Source organism: Papaver somniferum, chromosome 9 (genome assembly GCF_003573695.1).
Source record: "Papaver somniferum cultivar HN1 chromosome 9, ASM357369v1, whole genome shotgun sequence".
In the NCBI taxonomy this organism is placed as follows: domain Eukaryota; kingdom Viridiplantae; phylum Streptophyta; class Magnoliopsida; order Ranunculales; family Papaveraceae; genus Papaver; species Papaver somniferum.
In genome coordinates, this window is record NC_039366.1 from 92,670,892 (window position 1) to 92,681,015 (window position 10,124).

Here is a 10,124-nt window from a genome sequence, read left to right on the forward strand (position 1 = left end):
AAAAATAATCATCTGGATTCTATCAGGTGGGAGGATCATAATATTTTGCTTGAATATTTATGTTTAATTAAGAGTATGAGTGAATTTGAAATCAACTTTAGTCCTAGAGTTTGTAATAGGGTAGTTGATGCCCTGGCTAAGTTTGCTCGAATAAATAAATGTCAGAGGCAGCTTTCTGAACCTCCTAAGGTTATTATACCATTTCTGCTGAGAGACAAGGATGAATTGGTTGCTAATCAACAACAGATCTGAAATATTAGTAGTTCAATATAAATGGTTTGTAACTCTGGATTTCCGTTTGTTGTCTGGGTCAGTTGTAGTCTTCGTGTCTCTGTGTTTGGATTTCAGTTGAGTTGGTGTCTATATATTTGGAGTTGTACTTTCTATCCTTTATAAATAAACTTTATATTTTCTTTAAAAATAATTGTTTTCATTTTATTTCTTAAAAATTTTGATTTATTATTAGATAAAGAGTATTACATTAACTAGTTGGAAGCCTAACAAGGTAAGCTCCAACAACGTACTACTACATTAATTGAACAGATTGCCGTGCTAACCTACCAGCGAGCCTCATGGGTAACCTAATCAAAGGATCCGAAGCGGCGGGGGGGGGGTGAGATTGTGTCACAAGGGGGACAAGTTAACTCTACCTTCCATGTTAATTCCTGCAATATTACGCCATTGGGGGCTCGAACCTGGAACCTCCTAGAGCGCATGAAACTTTGGAAAACAGAATGACCAGCTTAGCTGAGTAAAAATAAAAATAAATGATTCAAAGCGTAAGCATAAGATGGTGTGAGAATAATACTTACCCTCAAAATAAACAAATAAATAAGGGCGAACGGCAACTTTAATCAACCAAAGGGGCATCGCAGTAGGTGTAAATAAGTGGTGAACGGCAATTACGTAAATAAGACTCCCAAATGTTGATTTGGTGACACGTTGATAACACAAAATCCTTTCAAATTGAACCACAATCTCCTACAAAAAAATCTCTTCTTTCTCTCTCTCTCATTCTGTTCTTTGTTGTACTAGCATATGAGCCACTGAGTCCAAGTACTAAGGTTTTTCTCTTTGGTTTGTCCACAATGTCTTGTGCTTCAAAATCTATGCTTTCTGCAAATTCATGTATATTTCCTTCTTCTCAGACTAAATTCCTGAAAAGGGTACACAACTTAAAGTCACTTAACCATCTCTCCATTGTCCGAGCTTCTTCTTCTTCTGAAGATGAATGCAATGTTGAAGAATGTGCTCCTGATAAAGAGGTCTCTTTCTCTTCTCGTTTTGATTTACAGATTTAATGGTTTCATTATGTTAATGTTTGGCGTTGTAGTTTGGACAGATTACCTTAGACAAAATAATCAAATATTGTCTTGTTCTTAGCCTGTCTTTTGAGAATTCACTATAACAATTGTCAATTGGATTCATCTTTATGGTTTTTGTTCTGTTTCAGTGTTGTAAATATAACTAGGCTTAACTAAATGTATGTACAATTTGTTAAGAGTATCAAATATATGGAGGATTGATTATTTTGATTGTTATAATAATAATGTAGGTTGGGAAGGTGAGCATGGAATGGTTAGCTACGGAGAAGACTCAAGTTGTGGGAAGTTATCCACCTAAAAAGAAAGGCTGGACCGGCTATGTCGAGAAGGATACTGCTGGACAGACTAACATCTACTCAATTGAGGTTGGTAATCTTGTAGTCCAATTTAAAAAAAAAAACTAACAATCTTATCTTGCATCAAGAATTCACTTGACACTATGCTTATCTCAAATTCATTAGCCACAGGTGTTTTGTTCATAAGTTTGAGAATTTAGATTTTACTGTCATGGAAAGCTTCTGAGCTAAATATGCATTTGAATTTTGCAGCCAAATGTTTATGTAGCAGAAAGTTTGATCAGTTCAGGAACCGCGGGAACTTCATCCGAGGGAGCTGAGAATACGGCCGGTGTTGCTGCTTTTATAGCTCTAATCTCGATTGCTGCGGCATCGTCTGTTCTTATCCAAGTCAGTAAGAATAAACCACCTCCAGTTCAGACATTAGAATACTCGGGACCATCTCTTACTTACTACATCAACAAGTTTAAGCCTTCGGAAACTATTGAAACTACGGAAATCAAAATCGAAAACTCTCTGGCATCACAGTTAGAGAGCTCAGCACCATCAGTCTCTGAAGTTGAGCCAAGTACACAGTTAGAGAGCTCAGCACCATCAGTCTCTGAAGTTGAGCCAAGTACACAATTAGAGACCTCAGCACCACCAGTCTCCGAAGTTGAGCCACAATTAGAGACTTCAGCACCATCGGTTTCTGAAGTTGAGCCAAGTCCTGTGTCAACTAGTATGTCTTGAGGGTTCCCCTTCAGAGCTCCTCCGTGATTTTTCTATATCATTATATTTTGTACACTCCGAGTCAATGTAGAATCTATATACAAAAATATCACTGAACAGTATCCTCTACTTTGTGACGAGTCAATGTACAAAAATATCACTGAACAGTATCTTTCTTGCTTTCATTTCCATTCAAGTTTGCCTATTATTCTTCTACATTAGTTCCAGTAACAGACAGTTAAGGAAATCAACAAAGTAAAATCACACCAATACAAATGCTATAAGAACCCCCAAGCCAAGATGCACGCGAAAAAACTCATAATAAACCATCAAACTTTGTTGATATTGCTATATAACAAACACATATATGAGTTGAAATTGAATTATGTGTTCTTAGAAAATGAAAATACAAATGAGCTCATTGAATTCTCTGGTACAGTATTGTAATATGAAACAGCCTACAGAAAAGGCTTTGTTTCTCTATCTCTCTATATTTCTCTGTCTCATCATGCCAAGAGGCTTTTGGCTGGGGAGAGGTAGGCAATAGCACTGCGTTCAGGACTTGCATATTTCCTGTAAACAGTCCGAAGATTGTGTTCTGCAGCGCCAGAGTGAAAGCTGACCAATTGTTTGGCACATTCTCTGTCAAACCAAATAAGGAGAAAGATGGATGAGATTCTGGTAATTGGCAAACACCTCAAACAGAATGAAGTTATGTTCATTATTAGTATGAAAAATACAACAACAAGGGAAGAACTTACATCAGCTGAGATTCACAGAAGCCTGTATGAAGCTTAAGTGTTTCATCCCACAGTGGTGTCTTGTTCAGGGTGCACCTTGCTGCATAGACTGCAGAGGCAGCCAACATGGATGGAGAGAACATTATCATGCTATACTGCATCAGACCCAACTCCGCCAAGAAATAAACCATGTGCTCCATCTAAAATCGAAGAACGTTAAGAGTCAGAAACAAAGGTACACAAAGCTTTCTGCATCATTTAACAAGTCAAAAACAGAAGGAGAATTACTTATACCTTCTTATCAGCCACGGCAGCCTTGATAAAACGCACAAGGAAAACGTAAGGAGTAGGGACAGTTAAAGTCCATCCAAGCTTTCCCAAGATTGATTTCTCCATAGCTAATATATGTTCTCTTGTATAAGCCCTGTCTGAAATACAGACAAAGTCGTTTACCTGCAAAACACACCAAACCCAGATGGAGAAATTAGTCAACTCAATCATTTTAGCGTATAAAGTTCATTGGTAATGCTGATTTTAGTTGTGGGAATATATACCTCTGGTGCCCAAATTTCTTCATATTTACTAGCAATCAGCATAGAACTCATGCCCAGTAACTGCAACTCCCTTTTTGGAACAATGTGTGTGGATAGGTAACGATCAACAATATGGATGGTAAGATAAAGGGTTTCAGGGGCGAGTTCAAATTTGCTGTGAACTTCAATCAACCAGTCTACAAGAATCATCCTATGGCTCTCATTAATTTGTTGCTGTGAACCCATATAGTCATGAATTAGGCTTGACTTCTGCATGATAGGATCATAATGTATAAAGTTAGATACAATTGCTTTGCTTTAAGATATACATGTATGGATTTATCAGTCAAAAATCGAAGAGAGCTACCTCTGCGAGCTTGTAATACTTGTACAAATCCTCGACGTACTCCACAGCTGCCAACTGATTATCAGCATCTCCTCCATCAATGTCCACAATGGGGTCCTTCTTTGGTTTATGAGCTGAACGACAAGCATACTGAGACAGATACAAAGAGTAGCATTAGTTAAGTAGTCTGATAGAAATTAGTAAGATGGAGAAACAAACAGGACAATGAATAGACTTTCTAAGAAATCTACCTTGCTACGAGCAGATAAAACTGCAGATAAGGTTGGAGCTTTCTTCCTTGATGCTGCTTTCTGGGGTTTTTCCTTCTTAACCTCTACTGTATCTGGACTAATATCAATTACCTCCACTGGCTTGGGTTTCACAACTTCTTTCTTTTGAACAGGCTTTGATATCCTTTTTTTAGGTACAGCAGCTCCATCATCAATCACAACAAATTGTAACTGTGATAAAGTAATCAACATAAGACATTTGTGAGACATTGCACAGTTTTAATTCATGTGATTCAAGAAAAAATATTGGCAAGGGAAAGAGATCTCTATGGTTGATTATTAATACCTTATTTTTATTCTCCAAATTAGCTTGTGCATTAGCAAGTAGCTGTTTACAGAATCCCCTAGTGACAGGACGATGTGGTGGAATTCCATTGACCTGCTGTGCTTTCCCATCTGCACCTCTAATAGTCTCTACATTCCCGATATCCCCTAAAGGTTTCCGAATTCCTCCCGCTGGTGCTTTTGCTTTAGGAATTTCAGCAACCCCATCTGAAACATGTCATGGAAATCTTTTACTAAGCAAGACTAACACAGAATAAAGGAAAAAAATACAAATTAGAGATCCAAACCAAATTAACCTAAAACGATGAGATTCCGTAAAGGGTATACCAAGTTCCAGATGATTCTTACAAACGAGGGCGATCAAAAATAATTATCTCTAAAATAGATCGAATGAATCAGAACAATAAGTACTTCAGATGTTGTTGAAACCCTAGATTTAAAAGATACAACTTTTACTGAAAAACGGATCAAAAAATCAGATGCCCTAGAAAATCCAACAACCAAAAAAGAAAGGGTTCTCCTAAAACAACAAGATTTCCATCAAACATCAAATTCCCTGATAAGATTGATACTAATTTAACAGAAGGAAATACATAATCTGTAAGATCCAAAATCTACAGATTGATACTAATTTACATAACAATTCATCATTAGACAACAAAACCCACAAATAAAAACACAAAAAGAAGAGATGAAGATCATCAAAGAACCAGAATATCATAAACTAATGAATAGTACCTCTTTGTCTCTGAGGAAGAACTACTCTTGACGCCATTTCTCTAAATCCTAATATCCCAAATTAAGTTGAAATCCAATCAAACTCCTCTTGCTCCGATCTTAAAATCTCTCTCTCAACAAATCCCCTTGGTCTCTAAAATTGCTCTGTGTTCTTCTCCTTCTTTCTCCTTTCCTTTGAAATCTTTCTTTCTATGTGCACAGTAAATAGATGAGGGCTTATATTCCAATTTAAAACCTTGTTTTAGGAACCTCTGCAACGGTCATAATTTTAGGATTAAATAAATCGAGGCCGTTAGATTCTATCTAGATTGGACGGTGTAGAGACTAGGTTAAAGTCGGTTCTTTGTTTTAAATATTTTGTAGCCGTTGTAGTTACTTCAATGGGTTTGTATAGGATAAGAAACTAGCTATCTACCACTACCACCGTTGCTTTTAAGGTCAAGAGTTAGGGCTTCGATGTATCTAACGGCTACAATATGAATGAAGACGGAAGTATTTATTTGGGGTGACCGTAAGTGTTTGCTCCAGTGGCTGAGATATTTTCACCCAACTTCTTACATGTAATTGAATCTACTTTTCTATATTTTGGACAAGAGAAAAGAATCGAGTATTTCTCAATTCTTACGGGTAATCCCGATATAAATTTCGTAAAAAAGAACCCCGCAATACAATCTTTTCACTATTTGCCACTAAACTTTGGTATAAACGTGTATTATGTCGTCTAATATGCTCAAAAATATGGCGAAATGTAGCGGTGAAATTATCGTGATGGATAAATACCATATCATCTTTGATGTTTTGATGATCCTAGCTAACGAGTTTGGAACACCCTATGATGCAAAAAAATAATAATAATTTATGCACAAATACTGTATGATGGTTTTTTTCTTATTCAAGTATGATAAAATGTATTAAAAGTTAGTCCATTACCAAAAGAGTAATAAAGTTGAACCAAAAGGAAGTACAAGATAAAAATACAGTTACACGAAGTAAAATTGCCTAAATGAAAGCAAAGTAAATCTAGTGCAAAGCAACTTCTCAATTGTTCGATACAATGTTCAAAGAAAAGCCCCTAAAGATACCGGTTTCTACACCCCAATTAAAAATCAGGGCCTTAACATTGTCTTTGATCCTTTCCATAGAATTGCACTTGTCATTGAAGAGTCTAGCATTCCACTAACCAAACTGCCCACCATATTACCAATGGGATGATATCCTATATATTTCTTCTTATACTGCTGCTTGAGTTCAATTCCCAAATAATGCTTTTTATAGAGTCTTTAAACACCCATTTCAGATTATAACCACTTAGGCCGGTTCCTGTGGGCATGGCAAAGCCCCAGGTTTGCCATTTTAGTAACCCACTATGGGCATGGCAAAGTGGCAAATTTGCCACTTAGTCAGGCTAGGTCTAGCTTCTATCGAGCGGTCGAGCCCGAGAGATCTAATCCAATGACCATAAATCCCCCCTATAAATGCCCAATTCTAAATTTATTTCAATTCACACCTTCTTCCTATGTTTTAGCTTTTCTAATTTTTTTAAAATATGAACATGACTCAGTTAATAGAAGAGCAACATGCTGCCGAAATCAAATAGCTGAACACCGAGCTAATGTTCAAAATGAAATAAGACGAGCAAGAAGAGCAAGAGCTGCACATCAACGCAATTTTAGTATTGTAGAAGATGAACGCATCTGCATGAATTATGTTTTTTCACTAATCATCCCATCATTGATGGCGCACTACACGCCATTCCGCTTTGGGGATGCGTTTTACAGAATTTTGAAAAACAAACAATGAACTTGAATAATCGTTATGTGCTGGTGTTGGAGGCGCGGTTTGTTGTAATTTCTAAGAATGCTAACAAGTACATAATTTCTTGACCATTCAACCATACAACCTTCCAGAATAGGCATCTTCCACCATTATGCAATTGAATGGTGGAGTTTTGTGCTCTCCAATATACCATCCCAAAGGCTTTTACCTACAACTTTATTAGACATATAAATAAAAAAAGCCTTTATATTCACACCAAATTAACTTAAGATGAATAAATCTTCTCCATAGAGCATTTTCTTCTTTTCCATACCTCCAAATCCACTTACAATGTAAAGACTTGTTAATGAGTCCTAATATTTTTAATCCACACTCCTCCACCTTCTTTAGGTAAACAAACTTGGTATCCCATCCTAACTTATTTTCTTAGTTTTTTGATTCACAATTGTTCCTCGTAAAAAACAAACACGCCCATAATAGTTCAAAAAAACATATTGGGCCACCAAAACAGTAGCCCACAATAGCTGAACAAATCTTTTTTCCCCTATATTGAAGCCCAAGAAGCCACTTTTCAGAAAATGGGCCTGCTATATCAGGTGCGGTTTTCATCATGGGTGGTTGAATCTGCATTAAGGATCTGAACATCATAATAGAAAATCGATACAAAGCTTACCCCAAAACTAAACCCCCACTCGAAAAAACGTAAATGAAAACCTCTCAACTGATATAATTAAATTAATAAAATATTCTATTTGTATTTTATAAAATACATAAGTGATTCACAAACATCACTAGATCGCTAAAGTTTTAAGTTATGGATACATATATTTTTACGTACATATCTTCCGATAACTGAAAAACTAATTTGGAAACGAGTGAGCACAGCATCCCGAAGGGTGCTCAATGGAAATAAATACCACATTCATCACTAACATGCTTCACAGTTCTACTAAAAAAACGAGTAAACATATTTCACATAAAACACACAACAAAAGATTGCTCTAACTCACCTCCTCATATACGACGTACCATATCATAATATCTATGAAAGATCACCACCGGATAGTCTTCAGAGTGACGTCAGGACAATTTACACATATGTTATCCTCACCTCAATCTACTCAATAGAGAAGACAACGTTAGGATAACTCCATACTCAAATGATATTGCTATCCACACGAAATGCATACATCCCATGATCTAGGAATTACCATCAAAATCTAGAATATACAAAAGAGTTTTGATTACTCTAACCCGCCTCCGCATAACAATCACATAAAAAGTCCAATCCCTTTATGGAACCAGAATTTCTACCAAAGTAACGTTAGAATACTTAAATATTACTAACAAGACTAAACAATCAAATAAAATATACATACGACCAATCTCCCCGGATAATATTATATAATCTTGGATTCTTTACGCCCATATTCATAAATTTGTATATAAAATATAATATTAAACACCTCAGCTGCCACCAGACAACCATTCGAGCCTATATCTTAATATTGGACACCTTAGTCGCCTCTTATGGGACCATCTGGGCCTGTAAAAAATAATAGTGTCTGCCTTGATAGCATTTGTTAGTGAAATAACCATTTTACCCTTCATACAGTTTGGATGATTTCTTTTTGGTCTGATATCGAAATAACATGTTCAAGTAGTCCATCTCGTATAACTTTTCGAGACCTATCCAAATACTAGCTTCATCCCCAGGCTATTGTTTGATTAATATTTATATTTAGTTAATCAAGGAATTAACGTCTAAATCGTCTCTTGACCGGTCAAATTGAGTTGACGAGCTTGGGGATCTTTATACAATTCATCTGTAGTCTTGGCAGGCGGACACCCGACCTGCTCGTGGATGCACTAGTCCAAAAGGGGTTGTAAATGACGAATGAAGTCTGTTATAAAACATTATTTATCACGGTTTTCATCTGTTATTCAAACCGTTATTTATTTGGTGTGACTTTTTATAAATGATGAATAGATAACGTTATAAAGTATGGCGAATATAATTTGTGATTTAAAGTCACATACAAAATCTATTATTTAGTACCACGGTTATTGTATGTCAAATAAAGTAACAGTTGATATCCATCATAAAGGAGGCGTTTAGTACCACGGTTATTGTATTTTAAATACCGTAATGATTAATATCTGTCATAAATCATAATATATGGCCGCTGATTCAGATTTTGTGAATCTAAAGTTCTTATATTGGTTCAACTGAATCTGGACGTGAAAAAACAAAAAAATATGAAAATCAAATTGAATTGAAAAACAACGGTTGAAAATAATTTTTTTATTAATTATCCAAAATAGCATTCGAAAAAGTAGAATCTCTGGTACAATTTTCAAAATATATTCTAACTACCAGAAATCACATAATTCTATCTACCATCACCTTGCAACTTTAATTTGGTTGCTCTGCTACTTAAGTTATCTTATCTTTTGGCCATTTAATCATATCACCTCTCAAACATCTTGCAGTAATCCATCCATGATCCATCAGTCTTGCAGCCATAATCGGCATCATTTGGCGGCTTTGCACTATGCCTCTATCAACATATGAACATGCAATCACTTTTTTCCAGAAGCTCCTCAAAAAGAAAACACAAAACAACGAAGATGTTGTTGGTAACTCAACCACCCGTGATGTAAACAAGGAAAACCGAATACATAAGCTTTAGCTGGCATATTACATCAGAACCCCTTCTCTTCTAAATTATGCCTCCTGAAAGTACATCACAAACCTCATTAGCTATCTGATACACGCCATGGGAATCAAAATTTGATAAAAAAAAACATTAAAGGTTAACTTATAAGTTTGTATTTCATGTACACTTCTGTGCCTGAAGGCCCTGCAAGTTTCAAGCAAGATAAAGATAAAGCAAAGCATCATTCTTCTACTCTTTCCATTTTGGTTTTAGGTGAATGGCAAAGAAAAAAGAAACCGAAACAAGAAGTTGTTAGATAATATTTCCATCACACAGTGATAACAATAAGTTAATAATGTATACCTGGTGGAAACTGGTGGAAACAAGTAGAGTCAACACCCGAATTGGTTAAAACCTATGGTTG

General features: G+C 36.0%; 2 protein-coding genes across 2 annotated transcripts; one reads left to right on the top strand and one right to left on the bottom strand.

The window, feature by feature from the left end:
• The first annotated feature begins 970 nt into the window (after positions 1–970).
• Positions 971–2,537, top strand: LOC113310285 (protein MAINTENANCE OF PSII UNDER HIGH LIGHT 1-like). The gene is made up of 3 exons (XM_026558899.1): positions 971–1,265; positions 1,556–1,690; positions 1,874–2,537. The coding sequence occupies exons 1-3, from the start codon at positions 1,089–1,091 to the stop codon at positions 2,351–2,353; spliced, it is 792 nt and encodes a 263-aa protein (XP_026414684.1). The 5' UTR covers positions 971–1,088; the 3' UTR covers positions 2,354–2,537.
• Positions 2,394–5,471, bottom strand: LOC113310284 (G2/mitotic-specific cyclin S13-7-like). Its single transcript, XM_026558898.1, has 8 exons — positions 5,265–5,471; positions 4,528–4,733; positions 4,203–4,412; positions 3,973–4,101; positions 3,627–3,875; positions 3,367–3,525; positions 3,094–3,272; positions 2,394–2,974 (listed from the first exon to the last, which is right to left on the bottom strand). The coding sequence occupies exons 1-8, from the start codon at positions 5,299–5,301 to the stop codon at positions 2,839–2,841; spliced, it is 1,305 nt and encodes a 434-aa protein (XP_026414683.1). The 5' UTR covers positions 5,302–5,471; the 3' UTR covers positions 2,394–2,838.
• Positions 5,472–10,124: the final 4,653 nt, after the last annotated feature.

Coding starts and splice junctions, on each gene's coding strand:
- LOC113310285 (XM_026558899.1), top strand. CDS start 1,089: ATGTCTTGTGCTTCAAAATCTATGCTTTCTGCAAATTCATGTATATTT. Junction 1,266..1,555: donor AATGTGCTCCTGATAAAGAG/GTCTCTTTCTCT, acceptor ATAATAATGTAG/GTTGGGAAGGTGAGCATGGA. Junction 1,691..1,873: donor CTAACATCTACTCAATTGAG/GTTGGTAATCTT, acceptor TGAATTTTGCAG/CCAAATGTTTATGTAGCAGA.
- LOC113310284 (XM_026558898.1), bottom strand. CDS start 5,301: ATGGCGTCAAGAGTAGTTCTTCCTCAGAGACAAAGAG. Junction 4,734..5,264: donor TCTTCCTCAGAGACAAAGAG/GTACTATTCATT, acceptor GACATGTTTCAG/ATGGGGTTGCTGAAATTCCT. Junction 4,413..4,527: donor ATTTGGAGAATAAAAATAAG/GTATTAATAATC, acceptor ACTTTATCACAG/TTACAATTTGTTGTGATTGA.